General features: G+C 37.8%; 2 protein-coding genes and 1 long non-coding RNA gene across 9 annotated transcripts; 1 reads left to right on the top strand and 2 right to left on the bottom strand.

Moving 5' to 3' along the window:
- The first annotated feature begins 154 nt into the window (after window positions 1-154).
- Window positions 155-15,945, top strand: LOC103839298 (receptor-like cytoplasmic kinase 1). 3 transcript variants are annotated; one of them, XM_009115812.3, is made up of 8 exons: window positions 155-345; window positions 843-948; window positions 1,049-1,296; window positions 1,376-1,502; window positions 1,876-2,149; window positions 2,239-2,371; window positions 2,518-2,604; window positions 2,843-3,132. In XM_009115812.3, exons 2-8 carry the CDS (start codon window positions 864-866, stop codon window positions 2,981-2,983), a joined length of 1,095 nt encoding a protein of 364 aa, XP_009114060.1. In that variant the 5' UTR covers window positions 155-345; window positions 843-863; the 3' UTR covers window positions 2,984-3,132. The 3 variants fall into 3 exon arrangements, with proteins under 3 accessions (XP_009114060.1, XP_033141807.1, XP_033141804.1); XM_033285913.1 differs by having other exon boundaries at window positions 210-345; window positions 819-948; XM_033285916.1 differs by lacking the exons at window positions 2,239-2,371; window positions 2,518-2,604; window positions 2,843-3,132 and adding an exon at window positions 14,725-15,945.
- LOC103839292 lies at window positions 3,986-10,409 on the bottom strand. 3 transcript variants are annotated; one of them, XR_004455709.1, is made up of 4 exons: window positions 10,317-10,409; window positions 4,699-9,369; window positions 4,388-4,534; window positions 3,986-4,297 (listed from the first exon to the last, which is right to left on the bottom strand). It is a non-coding gene; the product is annotated as an uncharacterized LOC103839292 (long non-coding RNA). The 3 variants fall into 3 exon arrangements; XR_004455710.1 differs by having other exon boundaries at window positions 4,699-8,293; window positions 10,317-10,331; XR_627321.3 differs by lacking the exon at window positions 10,317-10,409 and having other exon boundaries at window positions 4,699-5,778; window positions 6,726-6,740.
- LOC103839272 (probable receptor-like protein kinase At3g17420) lies at window positions 15,746-18,989 on the bottom strand. Of its 3 annotated transcripts, none has more exons than XM_009115782.3 (7): window positions 18,682-18,983; window positions 17,750-18,352; window positions 16,917-17,144; window positions 16,661-16,831; window positions 16,455-16,584; window positions 16,152-16,367; window positions 15,746-16,085 (listed from the first exon to the last, which is right to left on the bottom strand). In XM_009115782.3, exons 2-7 carry the CDS (start codon window positions 18,319-18,321, stop codon window positions 15,993-15,995), a joined length of 1,410 nt encoding a protein of 469 aa, XP_009114030.1. In that variant the 5' UTR covers window positions 18,322-18,352; window positions 18,682-18,983; the 3' UTR covers window positions 15,746-15,992. The 3 variants fall into 3 exon arrangements, with proteins under 3 accessions (XP_009114030.1, XP_009114038.1, XP_033141790.1); XM_009115790.3 differs by having other exon boundaries at window positions 17,750-18,343; XM_033285899.1 differs by having other exon boundaries at window positions 15,761-16,077; window positions 17,750-18,343; window positions 18,682-18,989.
- Window positions 18,990-19,076: the final 87 nt, after the last annotated feature.

Below are 19,076 nucleotides of genomic sequence, written 5' to 3'. Positions count from 1 at the left end.
CCGCGAAAACAAAAACCATGTAATAATATGAAACTGTGCAACAATTAAACTAAAACCAAGTGGCTAATTAATGAGTAGATTAGAGACTTCTAATCTAAACACGAAAAAGTAAAATAATAAAAAGTTGCAGGCGAGGGGAGACGCTATCGTGCGCAACTGCTCCACACTTTATAAATCATCATTAACTGTAAAAAATTCCGCCGGGAAGAAAAGTCTTGCATCTTCTTAAGCTTAAGCTTCACCAACCCTACCCAACAAGATAAGAAAGCTTCTTCTTCTCTCATCGGAAAGATTCGACTCGTCTCTTCTCCTCTCCTCTTCTGTTGATTTTTTTTTTGAAAAAAGGTAAAATGTTTGCTCTCTTCTGATCAACTCTAATGAATTTCCCTTTCTGAGTCTTTCCTTTTATTTTCGTGATTAGATTATTTCTCCCTGAGGTTCCGGTAAACCGAGGTTTATTTCAGTTAGAATTCCATTTTAACGGTTACGATCGTTGACCTTAGGTCAACAAATGTCCGGGGTTATGATGTAACTTTGATCATGGAGAAGAATTGTATTTTTCTCATGTATAATCTGTTTTTTAAAAAAAAAATATGTTCCTTTTGATTTCCGACAAGTCTGTCTTATGTTGTTGCTTAAACCCTGTTCATTGTCTGAAAATATTTTCCGAGGCTCTGCGTCAGAACATTTCTATATTCGTTTTGTCTAATTTCCTTTGAAAGATTTTTAGTAATGTAAAAACTAATTATTTTTAGTTTTGCATTTACTGTTATTTTAGCTCAACTCTTGTCCTGCTGCTGCAACACCATTGCTGACATTTGTTGACGTTTTGCGTTATACAGTTCTTGTAAGAGAAAAGCGCAATGAGCTGCTTTGGCTGTTTTGGTGGTGGTGAGGATTTTCGTAGGGTTTCCGAAACCGGACCAAAGCCATTCCACAACCGAGACGGTATCTTAGTTCTTACCCATATGAGTAGTTAGTTCTCTTTAGTGTCTATCCTTTGGCTTGCGGCCAAGTTTATTAACCTTTTCAACTTGTTGTTGTTAAGGTATCAATGCTCACCATCATAAGGCAGATCCACCAAAGAACTCACCAGTCATTCAGATGCAGCCTATCTCTGTTCCCGCCATTCCAGCTGACGAACTAAAGGACATAACCGATAACTACGGGTCAAAGTCCTTGATTGGCGAGGGCTCTTATGGAAGAGTGTTTTACGGTGTTCTCAAAACCGGAAACGCAGCTGCCATCAAGAAGCTTGATTCAAGTAAGCAACCTGATCAAGAGTTTCTCGCGCAGGTAGAATGCTATTAACTTAAATCATTATAATATTGTCAATCTATTGCTTTGTTACTGACGCGAAAGATCTTTAAAACAGGTATCAATGGTTTCGAGATTGCGTCAAGACAATGTCGTTGCGCTTCTGGGGTACTGCGTTGATGGACCGCTCCGTGTTCTTGCTTATGAATTTGCCTCTAATGGATCTCTTCATGATATTCTCCACGGTAAGTTACTAAATAAATGTAAAAATCATCTCATTCCATATGGCGAGAAAGGAATGGGAGAAAACACGGAGAGGCACACCAAACTTCAGTTACTTTGCTGAAAGGGATTGATAAAGGTGTGCGTAACCGCATATCTTCTCTGCGTATGGGTGGGGATCGACGATTTCAGAAAGCCCTAATGGCTTGGTTCGCCACAAGAAGTTAGCAAGAGATTAAGTTTTGATCTTCAATATTTTTTCTTATTGCAAAAATAAAACAATGTTACACATGATGTAAAAAGGTTTTTTTGATTTGAATAAATTTAACATTCTTTCAAAAAAAAAAAAAATCATCTCAGTAAAAAAGGTGTGAAGTGAACTTCTGTTGGTGACAGGTAGAAAAGGTGTGAAAGGAGCGCAGCCAGGTCCTGTCCTGTCGTGGAACCAGAGAGTTAAGATCGCTGTTGGTGCGGCTAGAGGGCTGGAGTACTTGCACGAGAAGGCAAACACTCATGTTATCCACAGAGACATCAAGTCTAGCAATGTGCTTTTGTTTGATGATGATGTCGCTAAGATTGCTGATTTCGATCTGTCTAATCAAGCCCCTGACATGGCTGCACGCCTTCATTCAACTCGTGTGCTGGGAACCTTTGGCTATCATGCTCCAGAGTAAGCCCTTTGCTTGAATAGTCATTCAATTAAAAATCATGTTTTGGGAATATTATAATCCAAATTGACAATTGAATTATGCATTTCAGGTATGCAATGACGGGAACATTGAGCACAAAGAGTGATGTGTATAGTTTTGGAGTTGTTCTGCTTGAGCTACTCACAGGTCGTAAACCAGTTGACCATACCTTACCACGTGGACAGCAGAGTCTTGTGACATGGGTAATGCTTAATGCACCTCTGCTTCGTTTTCTGTTTTACTCATATTGATTAGAGAATGTTGTAGGAAGACCAAACTCTTATACAAAAAAAGAGGAATATGTCTGCAATCATATTATTAAATGAAAACTTGTTTGTGTGTGTCTCAGGCAACCCCTAAACTGAGTGAAGACAAGGTGAAGCAGTGCGTTGATGCAAGACTAAACGGTGAATATCCTCCCAAAGCTGTTGCCAAGGTAAGTTCTCCCCCATAACCTTTTGTCATGCTATCATTGACTCAATAGAGAAGGTTAACCTTAGGACATGACTTAGAAATAGAAACTGCTTCTCCATCGTGGTGTGTTCCCTATTGTAGGCCTAGATTGTAATACAAGATCCCTTCTTCTGACAATAGAACCTAAGTACTGAAGTATGATTTTCTTTTTTCCGAGTCTGATTATGGTTTTGTCTATCTTATGACTCGGTATGGATCAGCTGGCTGCAGTAGCTGCGCTATGTGTGCAATACGAGGCAGACTTCAGGCCAAACATGAGCATAGTGGTGAAGGCTCTTCAGCCTCTGCTCAATCCTCCTCGCTCTGCTCCTCAAACTCCTCACAGGAACAACCCTTATTGATTGATATCCTCACAATCACGCTTCATCACCCACTATTTCATTTGTTTTTGCTTGAATCCAATTTGTGTAAATTCGTGAATGTATGACTTTTAACTCCTATATCATCATTAATGTAAAATTTTCTATATAAATATTTATTTTTGGCAAAACTATTAAAATAATTAATAAATCCTATATCACTATAAATTAATATATATATATATATATATATATATATATATTTCATTTATAAAATAGGCTAAATATAAATAAATATAATTTTGTACATCAACTTATATATCATATTTGTATAAATATATAATTTTAACTAAATGAATTGAAGCGTGCATCAACAAATATAAAACTAAAACAACGCTAATCAAATATTATTTTGATAGTTAGAAGATTAATATTTTATTCAAACTTGTATGTTTTCAGGTTAATTAACAAATTGATTTTCTCTGTTTTGACATATTTTAACTAAAACAAACAAATTCTTAAATTTACTAGAATTTATATATTTGGATATATATATATATATATATATATATAAGAAACCAGATGATAAAAGATATATTTAAAATATATAATTATTAAATAAATTAATTAAAATAATTATTTTTGTAAAAGATAATTTTTAACTTTATTAAAATTTAATATAAAATTAAATTGAAATACTTAAACCAAATCAAAAGAAATAAAACTATAAAAATATATTTATGATTTTTTTTCAAGTTTTTAAAGTTAAAATATAAAAATAATAATATCAAAATATAAATTAAATTTTCGTTTAAAATAAAAGATACAATATTTAAAATTATTATATCTGCGTGTGTGATGGACGAAAACTTCTACTAGTTTTCTGTATGATGTGCAAAATATGAAGTAGATCTCTTATTAAGCATAGCCCAATCGATAATGTAAATTTCCATTTAATAATTATATTTACGAAAAATAAAAAAATGGGAAAATGAAAATACTGATCTGACATCTTGAGAAAATGGAGAGATGACGTGGTAGCACTAAAAAGAACTAAATAGAGTATGGTCTCTTTTATCAATATAGATAGATTTGGAAATGTCGAAAGCAAACAAAAATAAATGAAACAAAATTGAGTGAAATACGCATGTAGTGTCCGTTATTAATGAATAACGCCTAATCTTATTGCCTTTACTAAGAAGAAAATACCATCAGATTAGCACCATTGCTTATCTATTTCTCACCACCAAAAACTCTTTTACGCATCTGGCACACAATCACCGGCAACAGCTCTGAGACAATTGCAGATATGTCCGGGGTGTTTCGAATGGTGTAAATCGGTTTGTAGGTTTCCAGCTGTTTTATTGTCAGATTTTTTTTTGTATTGTCAGAAAAAAATTAATATGAAAACTTAAAAAGAAAAGAAAAAGATATGTCCTTTCTTACATGATTTGTCTGGTTCCCGGTTTATACAATTGCAAGAAAGAAAACGCCGTGTTATGTTCTTCGAAAGCATGTCTCTGAAGCATCTCTTGTCTCCATGTAATTTGCTGCATTTTTCAGGGAATGGGATCTGATCATAACAGTCCCCGTCTATTTTATCAACCAAAATACATTGTTAGTTTATAGAGAAAAAAATTAGTAATTGAACGATTTTAAATCAAGTCATGTTCTAGAACTCTTCTTTGCTTCTTTATTTCTTGCAAACATCAGTTTTGTTGATGTTAACAATTAATTCAAATGAATAATGTAATTACCTTTACCATGACTCAGAGTGAAACATATGAAAACAGAAAATACCATAACCAAAGTAGTACCCTTCATGATTCAAAAATTGATGAAGATTATGACTTTGTAGAAACGTTTTGTCAGTCTAACCAAAACCATTGTTCTTATATTTATATAAACACAAAGTAAAAACTATTGTTCCGAGTTAATTTGAGAGAATGAAGCATAAGGATTGAGTCAAGTCAACTAGATCGGCGGGATCGGTACTCAAATTTTAGAAACACTATTCTTATTTAGTAAATTTCACTATTCATTATTTTGGGGTTTAGTTTGAGTTTGTTTATTGTTACCCTATCAGTGGTTTCTTTTGTAGTATATCGGGGGTTTTTTTTTCAAATTATTTAAACTATTTCTTCGTGATCCTATTACTTAAAGTTACATCTTGATTCATCGATGACAATACATAATTATTAGTGACTACCACAACAACAAATCGTAATTACGATATATATCATCAGCGATTATGTGATTACGCCGCAACATATTTAAGTGATGGTTTAGTCTCGGTACAATTTTAAATACATGAAATATCGGTTTAGATGTCACAAGTCAATTTGGATACAGATATGCATGTAAAACTGGATACTCAAGTTTAGCCTTTTCACACATTTTTAACATGCCAACACATCTAATACAATATATAGCCTTCATCTCCAATATTTATTTTCTTTTGAAACTTTTAATCTCCAATATTTCGCATCTGAACATATGAACAGGGGCGGTCCCAGTGTATTAGAGGGTGTGGCATGTGTCTCACCCTAATTTTTTTTGTTCATTGACATCTAGTGTTAAATTTAATTAAGTACACTTATATTAAGCTTTTAGTTATTGAAATGGTTAAGTGCCCCATACTAAAAACCATCTTGGATCCGCCCCTACATATGAATGCATGTAAAACACCCGTCCCTCCCCATTTCCAACCGGGGTTCCAGGGCGCGGGGTTTAGGACACACATGTCTACTTTTCCGACATTTCCGTGTGTCCCGTTTCTGGTCCCATGAGTTTCAGGTGCGTTTCCTTTCTTACCGTCGACATTTCCACTTATAGTTCTGCAAAAATGAGAGGGAAAAAGAGGGGTGAGTACGAATACTCAGTGAAGCGATTCTAGACCAGTCTCCCCCATGAGCTTTTATACCGCTCAATGCGAAACGAGAACCGACTAGTCACTACACCCAATTCTTAACTAACTATTAAAGTTTCATTTCACAAAACAAGCAGTGCAATGAACTCAGTCATCGCTCAATTCACACATTTCGGTTTATTAATTAAGACTCCATTCATCCTATAACTCTAGGACCTACACAGCTCAAGCGGACCAACCCTCCCCTTTCTTGCTGCGTTCCTGTGGAGCCGCCTGCCCTGGTACACTCGGCATCCGGTTCCCTTGGATGTAGTCTATACCCTTTGCAGTGTATTACGGCCCCTTCCCGCCAAGACTCGGCGTGACTCAATCTTACCGCCGCCTCTATTCTTAACCTGCCGTTTTTGAACGCTACGGCCGCCGCGTTTTCCCATACTCCCCACCAGTCCCTCGGTGGTTCGTATTCCTTTTCTATTCATTTCCCATACTCCCCACCAGTCCCTCGGTGGTTTGTATTTCAATCATTCATCATTTCCTTTTTCCTTATCTCTTAGACTCTTTCTTACTTTCCGTTTTAGACGCCACCCGTTCTCGGTGTCACACTCAATCCATTTAACATTCAGTCATGAATATCCTAACATTCATCTAACCAGACCGGTTAACAGTTCTCTTAAGTTCCTAAGTTCATTTCCTTTCTAACCATCCTAGCTCTCAATCACAAACAACAGATCTTCAATCAACCAATCACTCAATCCACATTCAACATTAAACCAGTTCATGTAAAGTTCTTAATCAGTATGAGAGTCCTGATGCAATATGGTCTATCATCCTAACAACAAACAAGATCTAATCAATACTAGCAACCCATTCAACAATATAAAAGGACATAGAACAGATCTGGACAGAACACCTCACCTTAGCCTAGATCTGGTTCTGGATCTGAGATGAGAGGCGAGAGAAGTGAGAGTTGAGAACACGGACACCACACGACCACCACCACCACTCGCGGTTGCTCACGGCGAGGAGAGAGAGTCGTCCGAGAGAGAGAAAGAGGCACAGCGAGGAGAGAGAGAGAGAAGAGCCGCGGCGAAGAGAGAAAGAGAAGAGGCGGCGCGGAAGGGAGAGAGGCGACGGCTAGGGCTTCTGATCTCCGGGAGTTCTCTGCAGGGCTTCGCTTCTAAGTTTCTGATGAGAGGCTAGAAGGGTGGGAGCTTGCTTTTATAAGGGAGGCAAGGAAACCCTAGGGGTTTTAACCCTAATGGGCCGCAGAGCGGGCCTTTACCCAAAAAGTTTTGGGTTTTGGGTTTTGGGGTGTTACAATTCTCCTCCTGTTAATCGGAATTCGCCCCGAATTCCAATCTTCAGGCTTTAAACCTTAACATTCCAAAACCCAAAGGGATTTTTTTTCAAACACAAACAAGGGAAGCACACAAAGATATCCTACTTGCTCAAGATCATTTAAAACCAACAATGAATTGAATAAATGAAATGGAGTAGGACTACAATAATTAGATAGGTCTCAAGGTATCGCCAAAATCCGCGAATACCCTTATAACAAGAAAGAAAAAGCTAAAACCAAAGACGAAAAACCATGTCCTACTCCTACTAGCTGACTCTGGAATCACAGCTAGCCACTTCGAACTGGAGACTTCTGCTCCCCGTCCGGCTTAGGACCAGCCACACGGCCACTCCCCGTCGGCGACGCCGGCTCCTCTTCCCAGTCTGAGTCCTCTGATGGATCCTCTTCCACCTCTACGTCCTCCTCAGAGCTCGTGATAGCGACGACCCGACGAGTAAGTGTCCGTTCAGCCTCCATTGCCTGACCGGCCATCCGGTTCACCAAGGCGAATTCCCATGGTTCAAACACACCAATCAGCTTGCCCTGAATCTCCTCGCGGAGTCCTGCCTTGTACCACCAGCACCAATCCTCCGCTGTCTTGGGCTTGCATCTTTTGGCTGCCTCCAGGAATTCCTCTGTGTACTCCCAGACTGAGCGCGGTCCTTACCTGGCCTGCGTCAATGTTCCACACCGACATATTCCAGTTGTTCTCCTCAGACTCTCTGCATCAATGCTCGGAATCTTCCTTGGGCGTCCCCGTTTCCTCGTTGGTACACTGTCCTCCATCCGGATCGGTTCCGGACCTTCCCTGGTCGGCCCTGTCTTCCTTGGGCGCCCTCGACCCCTTGTGGGCGGCGTCATGTCAACTTCAGGTGCAAACTGGAAAGTACCCTGACCCTGGTACAATCGCCTGTACTCGACTGCCCGCTGGAAATGGGGCATCAAAATCCGACGCCTCACGGTCGTCTCCTGGATGGGGGCGTTGGGCGGCTCCGCGAACTCCATTTCCTCTTCGTCTGGGAAGAGTGCAGGTACCACATCGCCCCAAGCGTCACGGTAGGGCTTGCGAGCGTAAGCCCTTGTCCCTTTTGGTCCATAGCGCATGCGCCTTTCTCCGAGCTCGTGATGCACTGGTGAAGATATCCTGCAGCGTAAAAACAAAGACCTGATCAGAACATAGTAGTAGTCATGCATAGATGGCAGTTTTCAATCAATTCTCAAGGTAGAGCTGCTTAAACAGACAATATCCCCGGTGTGGTTCTTATCATCCCTTTTTGCCCCAAGATGATCCTTTTTACAGCCAACCCTTTTTCCCTAAGAAGATCTCATATCCTTATTAGCATTTTGCATTCTGCTCCAAGATGACTCTCCATCATCCTTTTTACCCCAAGATGATCCTCCATCATCCTTTTTACCCCAAGATGATCCTCCATCGTCCTTTTTACCCCAATATGATCCTTTGCTTAGTTACCCTAATCTGGAATCAGTTTCCTCCTACTGTGCATCCGACCGTCCCTTGGCCGCTCCGGTGTTGCTCCATCCTTGTCGGCGGCCCACGCCCTGGTGGTGGGGCCCACGCCCATGTTTCTTTTTTTTTTTTTTTTCTACTGGGAACAAGCTTCACTGTGATATCTGAATGCCAGAAGTCCATTTCTTTGCAGGGTTTAATCCTTCCATGAAGCTGCGCACGCCTCGGCCTTGCGTCCGTCTCTCCTTCCCAGGCCTCCCCGGCCCTGTGTGGGGCGGTGTCGTCCGCGAGACGCTTCCCTCCAGCTGTCCGACTTTCCATTCCCCCTTAGCTTGACGTGCTAGGCGACTAATCCCTCTGTATACTTGCCTTATAACTCCTAGTTACGCATTCCTGAACCTTTGAAACTCCACTACACTGCGGTTCGAGGACTTTTTGTTTGATCTGATCTTGGCCGGAGACTCTGAGCTGTTCGAATTCTCCTTCAACATTAACTAAGGCGGTCTATCAGAACCATAAGGGAAATGGGCAATAGCGGAAATGCTGATCCCTTAAGTTAGTATTAAGGGACCTTAACCTGGCTCTGATACCAATTTAAAACACCCGTCCCTCCCCATTTCCAACCGGGGTTCCAGGGCGCGGGGTTTAGGACACACATGTCTACTTTTCCGACATCTCCGTGTGTCCCGTTTCTGGTCCCATGAGTTTCAGGTGCGTTTCCTTTCTTACCGTCGACATTTCCACTTATAGTTCTGCAAAAATGAGAGGGAAAAAGAGGGGTGAGTACGAATACTCAGTGAAGCGATTCTAGACTAGTCTCCCCCATGAGCTTTTATACCGCTCAATGCGAAACGAGAACCGACTAGTCACTACACCCAATTCTTAACTAACTATTAAAGTTTCATTTCACAAAACAAGCAGTGCAATGAACTCAGTCATCGCTCAATTCACACATTTCGGTTTATTAATTAAGACTCCATTCATCCTATAACTCTAGGACCTACACAGCTCAAGCGGACCAACCCTCCCCTTTCTTGCTGCGTTCCTGTGGAGCCGCCTGCCCTGGTACACTCGGCATCCGGTTCCCTTGGATGTAGTCTATACCCTTTGCAGTGTATTACGGCCCCTTCCCGCCAAGACTCGGCGTGACTCAATCTTACCGGCGCCTCTATTCTTAACCTGCCGTTTTTGAACGCTACGGCCGCCGCGTTTTCCCATACTCCCCACCAGTCCCTCGGTGGTTCGTATTCCTTTTCTATTCATTTCTCATACTCCCCACCAGTCCCTCGGTGGTTCGTATTTCAATCATTCATCATTTCCTTTTTCCTTAACTCTTAGACTCTTTCTTACTTTCCGTTTTAGACGCCACCCGTTCTCGGTGTCACACTCAATCCATTTAACATTCAGTCATGAATATCCTAACATTCATCTAACCAGACCGGTTAACAGTTCTCTTAAGTTCCTAAGTTCATTTCCTTTCTAACCATCCTAGCTCTCAATCACAAACAACAGATCTTCAATCAACCAATCACTCAATCCACATTCAACATTAAACCAGTTCATGTAAAGTTCTTAATCAGTATGAGAGTCCTGATGCAATATGGTCTATCATCCTAACAACAAACAAGATCTAATCAATCCTAGCAACCCATTCAACAATATAAAAGGACATAGAACAGATCTGGACAGAACACCTCACCTTAGCCTAGATCTGGTTCTGGATCTGAGATGAGAGGCGAGAGAAGTGAGAGTTGAGAACACGGACACCACACGACCACCACCACCACTCGCGGTTGCTCACGGCGAGGAGAGAGAGTCGTCTGAGAGAGAGAAAGAGGCGCGGCGAGGAGAGAGAGAGAGAAGAGCTGCGGCGAAGAGAGAAAGAGAAGAGGCGGCGCGGAAGGGAGAGAGGCGACGGCTAGGGCTTCTGATCTCCGGGAGTTTTCTGCAGGGCTTCGCTTCTAAGTTTCTGATGAGAGGCTAGAAGGGTGGGAGCTTGCTTTTATAAAGGAGGCAAGGAAACCCTAGGGATTTTAACCCTAATGGGCCGCAGAGCGGGCCTTTACCCAAAAAGTTTTGGGTTTTGGGTTTTGGGGTGTTACAGCATGTATACAGAAGAATGCATGCATTTCAATTTGCACGAAATTTCGAACTCCAAATTTGTTCGTTTGTTTTAAACAAACAACAAAGACCCCTCCTCCTCCGTTCAGATATGAATCTGGATGCACCAAGGTACAAATTCTAATTAAAAAAATTGATATCTAGTTATAACATTTTCATACATACGTAAATGAACACATATGGAGCATATAGTTATTATGTCAACATTCGTACGTAAAAATAGTAAATATTGACGTCAAAATTTCTACTTTTCATATGCGGAGCATATAATTATATTATTAAAACTGAAATACAAATGAGAATTGTTTGGAAATATGAATAGCAGTATAAATGAGAATTGTTTGAAAACATTGATAGCAGTAAAAAATAATATTTGCCTATTGTTAAGTGATTCTTTTATAGATTTCATTCTATTTTAATCAATTCTAACTGCTTCATTTATGATCTTTACCAAATAAATTGACATAATTTATATTTACTACAGAAGTACAATACACAAATTATTTTTTTCAATTTTTTTTATTTTATCTTTTACATTCATTTTCTCACTTTTTAACTACTTCATTAATTATATTTACTATAATATTTTGACATCATTTATTTTACATATTAACTATAATAATTCAACATATTTGAATAAAAATACTCTATTTGTAACAAGAATTCAAAATAGTTAACAATTTTTTTATTTGTTTACATAATCAGTTAGACATAGACATTCATATACCTGTTCAACTACAAGTTATTTCTTTTGGGTATCAGGTTTTTTGAGTTTTGAAACTAGGCTTCATTCCGGTATTATAATTTTTTGTGAGTTTCCAATCTGGTCTTTCCAAGTCAAGATAAATTCAGTTTTGATATATAGAAACCTACAAATATCCAAAAACTAATGTATCTGAGGCCGGTTCGGGTATTTGTACTTAAAGTAACAATATTAACCGATTCAGTTCGGATGTTTTGAATTCAAACTAAACTTAACCTAAAATAACCAAATAACCAAAAATAACCATATTATTCTATTTGATTTGGATTCTATTATGATGTATAAAAACCTAAAAATAATGTAATACATATACAATTAATTATATTATGACACATATAAAATATATGATAAAAACAAAATATCAATTTATAAATATATAAAAATTAACACCCGCACAGATGTGCAGGTCAATATCTAGTAATTAGTCAGAATTTATACGTAAAAAAAAAGTAAATATTGACGTCAAAATTTCTAATTTTTAACAATGTTAGAAAAATTTCCAGTTCCTTATATTCAAAAACTTTACTGGTTACACCTTTTAAGTTTTGAATAAGCCTATAGAAATCAAACTTTGTAGCATGCATGAGTAAAAACTTAAAAAAATGACAAGATCGTGGTATCTAATAAAAAAAAGGTTTCAGAAATCACAATCAATATGGAATACGTGAATGAACCGGACGAAGATGTCATCATCAAGAATCCAAGATTGCAAATATATGTCTTTATGTGGATAATGAAACAAACACTACAAGAAAAATGTCGAGGATTGTTTCTGAGGACATGCATGAGTCATCGGTAAATTTACTTTGCCATTCCGAGGAACTACCGAGAAACTATTGACTTTGTCATAAAATTCTCAAAAAGTTACGATGCCGTTAACGGAATGGATTGTCAAAATTTGTTTGAACACAAATCCATTTCCAAGAATTTTATTTGTCGGAGTATTCTAACAAACTTGTCGGTACTTTATCGAAAAATTCCGATGAACAATTAATGTTCGTCAAAACATTTTATTATTTTGTCGGAGTGTTATAACAAACTTGTCAGTACTTTGTCGAAAAATTCCAACGAAAATTGACTGTCTTTTGCATGAGTCATCGGTAAACTTGATACAATTGATTTCCGATGATGCGTTATAATTTCAGTGTTTTTGTTATACCTTAACGCTGTTATGTGTTTTCTAGCTTTAAATATGTAAATAGTCATCCGCATAATGTTTCAGCTTCTCCGCAAAAACTATCGTATAGTAACAGTTACACACAATCTTTCAGTTTTGTCTTAATTCCACTTATTTAAAAGTTATTCACCTTATTACTCCTTGATTCAAAATTTCGAACCGTAAACCACATAATATTTAAGGTTTAAACTAAAACCGAAACTTAGCCGCTTTATTTCGGATTATCCATTTTTCAATTTGGACAATAACGAATGGATAACTTAATTAAACCAAAAACAACCAGATTAGAAATAATAAACCAAAATTAATTAAATCCATCTTAATAAGCCACTTTAAACCGAAAAACCCATCATCATCTCATCTTCTTCCTCTCACCCAGTCCAAATCCAACGAATTACTTCCTCACCCAATATCTGACCCGTTAACTTTAAACTCTCCACCATCAAAGACACCATTAACCTTCTCCAATTTGTATATGTAAATCGTAATTCTCAGTCCCAGAACGTAATATCTTAAGATAATCAGCTATGGACAGAAACTCAATCTCTTGCCCTAACATCTCTCTGAATCTGTCTTCTCCCAATTGCAAGTTCTCCGTATTTTATTGTTTTTAAAGCCATTAACGAAAAAAAAATTGACGAATGGCTTTTCTTTCTCATTTTTTTCTTCCTTTATATAATTATTAGTATGTTGATTTCTAACCTGAAAATAATGAAGCATGAGACCATATCTAATGGTTTGCTCTTTTTTTACTCTAAAATAAAATAACTCTATAATAGAGTTTGAGTTTGCTCCAATGAAACTCTATTTTAGAGTAGAAAACTACGTTGCACGGAATCGTTGTGGAGCTACGATTCCCGTCCCGGAACCGGAACCGGAATCGTTCGGAATCGCTTGGAATCGCATGGGAATCACAATTCTTGAAAAGAGCTGCTTGGAATCATAATAGAAACACAGGTTCCAGAATCGGAAGCGGACGGTGTGTCGACCGGAAGCGGACTGTATATTATCGGTGCTTTCATAACGAAGAAAGTGAAGAGTTTCACAAACATAGCTTGGGCTTTAAATATGTTTTGCCCCAATTGAAATATCCATTTGACATACAGTATACGAAACCTTTTAAGAAAAAAAAAAGTTTCACCTAATTATTTATAATATACGAAACCCTTTAAAAAAATATTTTAATATGAAACTTTATGCTTAGCCATTTGTTTTTTTCTAGCTCATGAACTTTGAGACACAAAGTTAAAATCATAGTATGCTGCACAATTTTTTAATACTTACACTAATCATATTAGCTGTCAAAAAAAAAAATACTAATCATATTTTTTTCATCTCTAGTTTTCTTGTGTATAAATACTTTAATAATATTATATATTTATATATTATATATACACACTTCCAAGACGTACCCGCTCCCTAATGTTTTTTAAAAACTCGATTCCACGCTTCCAAACGATTCCGCTTCCACGCACCCGCTTCTGATTCCATGTAACCTAGGTAGAAAATAAAATGATGAACAAAAAAAGACAAGTTACTATATATTTGGAGTACAACTATTTTTTACTCTATTATAGAGTGAGAAATATAATATCATTAGAGCATTTTTACTCTACACTCTATTTTAGAGTGAAAAATAGAGTGAAATTGAATATGCCCTGAGAAGCATGTCGATGTTAGAAGGAAGATGTGACGGGCCGGGTTGGTTTATTCTTTGGTCTGTTTTTTTTCATTCTTTGGTTTAATTTTTTTTTCTTTGGTTTGGTTTAAGTTTTCAAATCTGGTTTATGTTGCAAACCACTAAATCAATGAAAAACCATGGTTTATGTGGGCTCGGGTTTCGATCTTTAGGATTGAGGAATAATAGGTTGCATAACATTAAATATGTGGAATTAAGACGGAGCTGAAAGATTGTGTGTAATTGTTACTATACAGTACTTCTGGTTGGAAATAAGTCGTTTATGTGAATCGTAAATAGTCATCCAATTCGAAAGTTATGTTTCGGAATTTCAAAATCTAAATTTACAATTGAGTTCTGCTTTACAGGTATGCAATGACAGGAACATTGAGCACGAAGAGTGATGATATCTATAGTTTTGGGGTTGTTCTGGTAGAGCTCCTCACAGGTCGTAAACCAGTTGATAATACCTTACCACGTGGACAGCAATGTCTCGTGACATGGGTAATGCTTAATGCACCTCTGCTTCCTTTTTCTAATTTTACTCATACAAGTTAGAGAATGTTGTAGGAAGAACAAACTCTTAGATTGTGAGAGAGTAGATACTCAAAACTTTCTCTAGAAACATAAACCATTATTAAATGAAAACATGTTCGTGTGGTCTCAGGCAACCCCTAAGCTGAGTGAAGACAAGGTGAAGCAGTGCGTTGATGCAAGACTAAACGGTGAATTCCCAAAGCTTGTTGCCAAGGTAACTTTCCTCCATAACCTTTGTCTTAAGTACTATCACCGCTTTAGTCGAGAAGGCTTACCTTAGGGCTTAGGACATGACTTAGAAACTGCTTCTCCATTGGTTGCATCCCCCTAATGAGATATAAGACATCTACTATAGAACCTAAGTATTGATGTGTGATTCTTTGAGTCTGATTATGGTTTTCTCTCTTATGGCAGCTGGCTGCAGTAGCTGTGCTATGTGTGCAATACGAGGCAGACTTCAGGCCAAACATGAGCATAGTGGTGAAGGCTCTTCAGCCTCTGCTCAATCCTCCTCTCTCTGCTCCTCAAACTCCTAACAGGAACAACACTTATTGATTGATATCCTCACAAACACGCTTCACCATCCACTATTTCATCTGTTTTTGTTTGAATCCAATTTGTGTAAATTCGTGCAAAATAGGCTTTTTTTATTTATTTCTAATAAAAAAAGCCCCAACTCCAATGTTGCTCTATTTTCTCTTTTTATGGTATTTCATGCATGGGATGTAAGTTTCTCCTAATTTTACAATATACAGCAATATTGTGTTTGTACCATTTTGTAAAACTGAGAAAGATGTATCATCTTGCTATTTTAATGTAGAATAATGTCTTGCAAGTCATGGAGAAAATCGATTTTTAAAGTTGATGTTGTAATAAAGTATAAAGGTAGAAGAAACCATACAATTTGTAAATATCTGCGACTGTAACTGTGTCTGAAGGTAGTGAAAGAAAGCTATACAAAAGATCTCTCCTCCTCCAGACAAGAGAAACATATCTTGTTTTCCTCTCTACATGTATAATTAAAACATAGAAAAGTAAAGAATCTAAACAACCTCCAACGAATCTAAAAGTGCGTTCAGTGTATATCTCTGTTTGTTACTCAAGTCTTTGCTTCTGTTACTATCTCATCTTGATTAGCCTCTGTGCTTTCTCTAGGCAGCTCTGTGTTCTGACTTCTCCTTCTTCTTCGTTCCTAATTAAACATTCATCAAAACCATTTATATTAACAATATCGTTTAAAAATTATTTCTATAGATACCTCTCTAGACATGACAGGGTATTCATCTGATTCAAGCATTCTAGCCACTTGACTCATCGTTGGCCTCTTGTCTGCATCAGGATCAACACATCTCAAAGCTGTCAAAAGCGCTCGTTTAAGTTCGCTCTTTGATGGTTTGATCTCAATCTCTTTATCCACCACTTCTTCAAACTGTTTCTGCTGCACCATTAACTTCAACCACTCCACCATATGCACCTAAACACACACACACATTTCATGAAACAAGATCAACCTCTGATTCATGTCCTCTCTATTCCAAAGTGTGTGAGTTCTTTGCATTACCTCTTCTTTAGGTCGATCATAATCCACTGGGTACCTTCCAGTAATAGCTTCCAAGAGAACAACACCAAAGCTGTACACGTCGCTCTTCTCGTTTAGGAGACCAGAGTTTGCGTATTCAGGCGCCACATATCTGAATATTAAACATAGAAAAAATGTTTTAAGCAACCAAATAGAGATTATTTAAAGCTACAATTTGTATAACTCACCCGAATGTACCCATAACACGAGTACTCACGTAACTACTATCAGCTCCAAGCAGTTTAGCAAGACCAAAGTCAGATAACTTGGCGTCGAAGTTATCATCCATAAGTATATTCCCTGATTTGATGTCTCTATGCACCACTTTTGGCTCAATAGCTTCATGAAGATAAGCCAGCCTGTGCCAGCCGCAACACATTCTCATAAGCTTATTACACTACAAGAAAGAAAAAAACAAGAAACAAGAATCATCATAAAGCTTACGCTTTAGCAGTGCCAACGAGAACTTTGATCCGTGCCTCCCACGTGAGATGCCCTTGGTGCTTCATGTCTCCGTGTAGCCATTGCTCTAAGTTCCCATTCTTCACATACTCATAAACTAGCATTCTATGTGTTCCTTCAACGCAATATCCAAGAAGCCGAACTAAGTTCTTGTGCCTGACATGTCCTATTGCTTCCACTTCAACTCTGAAGTCTTTATCAGCTTGTCCTCTGAATGAAAAAGCAAGAATGCCAATCTCAGATATCATGAGCAATAGGACTAGTTATATTATCTGAAACCGAAAAATGGAACGGAACCGAAAAACTACATGATTGAAACTTACAAAAATCCGAACAATTCATATTTCTCCAAACTCGGAAAACCAAAACCGAACCGGAACTCAATACATGAAATACAATTCATTTAGCTACAAAATTAGTTATATTTAATTATAAACTTGTAAAATAACTATATATCTAAAAATATAATTTATAAACCGAAAGTTATTCAAAAAAGAACGAAATACCCAATATTTTTTTTTCTATTTTTCAGGTTTAACTCAGGTTTTCGGTTTTTGGGTTTAAATCCTAACCAAATCCAAATGTATGTAATTTGATGGTTCGGATTTCATACAAAACTTGAAAATCGACCCCAATCGAACTGATCCGATCCGGAAAAATACCAATTCCTACATGGGTTCTAAACACCGGAAAAATACCAATTCCTACATGGGTTCTAAACACCTCAACCCGAATAATCCGGTCCGAACTGTAGACCGGAATTCACAGAGCTAATGAGCAGTAAAAAGATAAAGAAAGGTGGTATGGTATCTTACGGATTGTTGAGCAACTTCTTGACAGCCACAGGGGTTTTGTTAGCTAAAGTTCCATGGTAAACAACACCATAGCCACCATCACCAATGATATTCTCCTTGGAGAAATGATTAGTCGCGAGCTGAAGGTCACGGAGAGTGAACCAGTGACCCCAACCAATGTGAGAGCCCTCTGGAAGACCCGAGAGAGGCGAATGAGCTGCTGCTGAAGGAGTAGTAGCAGGAGACAAATGTGACCCAACCGCGGTCTTTTTCTCTAAGGAACCAGAGTAGTTACCATCACCATTCTCAATGTCTCTCTCGCTGAACTTCTCATCTAGAGTTTGATGAGATGTACCGTTGTTGTTAGACAAAACATGATCAACACTTATGTCTTTGATTTCTTCAGGAAGGTGAGGGGTTTGCGTTAAGGGAAGCTGTGTGAAGTTAGATTTTCTTGATTTTTTACGGAAGCTGAGCCATACTGAAAGGGCGAGGATTAGTATGAAAGCTGCAAAGAGAGCAATGACTATGATCTCCCATAGTTGAAGAGCGCCGTATCTCTTGGTTAAAGTTTGTTTCAGCTCAGACGCCATTATATGAATATATTAAATCTACCTGTATAAGCTGAAAAAGGATAATTAACGTAATAAAAAGTGAATGTGAAGGGAACAAATAAATCCAGAGAAAAAAACAGAGTATTTAAGAAACTGAGTATATAAGTAATTAAAAACAGAGTAAATAAGTTCCATAATCAGATCAAAGTGGTGAATCATCAAAACTAGTAATCAAAAATCCAAGAAACCATTCCAGATCCAGCATTTAATACTGTAAGAAACTGAAAAGTCTGAAATTTTGCAGAAAGTAATAAACTTTTAAGCTTCCTAAAGCAACCCACATCGAACCTTTGATACACCAACAACATCAAAGTCATTCAATGTTTGTTAACTCAATACCTCTGCTTTTCCAACAAGTTATCTCTCTTCTATTTTCTTCTTCTTTCTGTTTCCGGTTGAAAGATGGAGACTGGAGCTCGAGTTAGCAAAGGGATTACATGAAAGAAGAGAGAAGAAGTATCAGTGAGATCATTAAGTCCATTTTCGTAAATCTTTAGAGAGATCTTTGCAGGGTTTCATTTGGTGTGGGGAAACAGAGAAGGATGTTTTAAGCTTTCTTTGATGTTTCTTCTTCTCGAATATTTGTATGCTTGTGGGCTGTTTGCTTTTATGTTTTCGTCTTTTTCCTGTTTAATTAGTTTAAAAAATATATATATAAAGAGAAAAAGACCAAAATAGCACTAAATCAAGTTTTTGTTCCCAAACTAGCATTCAAGGCTAAAAGTTACAAAAAT

The sequence above is a fragment of the Brassica rapa genome, chromosome A01, assembly GCF_000309985.2.
Source record: "Brassica rapa cultivar Chiifu-401-42 chromosome A01, CAAS_Brap_v3.01, whole genome shotgun sequence".
Lineage (NCBI taxonomy): Eukaryota > Viridiplantae > Streptophyta > Magnoliopsida > Brassicales > Brassicaceae > Brassica > Brassica rapa.
The sequence above is the reverse complement of the archived record's forward strand: the minus strand, read 5'-3'. Positions and strand labels throughout refer to the sequence as shown.

Bases quoted from the DNA above. Each gene is read 5' to 3' on its own strand.
- LOC103839298 (XM_009115812.3), top strand. From the start codon at position 864: ATGAGCTGCTTTGGCTGTTTTGGTGGTGGTGAGGATTTTCGTAGGGTT. The intron at 1,503-1,875 runs GTAAGTTACTAA...TGTTGGTGACAG, and splicing joins TCTTCATGATATTCTCCACG to GTAGAAAAGGTGTGAAAGGA. The intron at 2,372-2,517 runs GTAATGCTTAAT...TGTGTGTCTCAG, and splicing joins AGCAGAGTCTTGTGACATGG to GCAACCCCTAAACTGAGTGA.
- LOC103839272 (XM_009115782.3), bottom strand. From the start codon at position 18,321: ATGGCGTCTGAGCTGAAACAAACTTTAACCAAGAGATACGGCGCTCTT. The intron at 16,368-16,454 runs GTAATGCAAAGA...GTGTGTGTTTAG, and splicing joins ATGATCGACCTAAAGAAGAG to GTGCATATGGTGGAGTGGTT. The intron at 16,086-16,151 runs GTATCTATAGAA...ATGTTTAATTAG, and splicing joins ACCCTGTCATGTCTAGAGAG to GAACGAAGAAGAAGGAGAAG.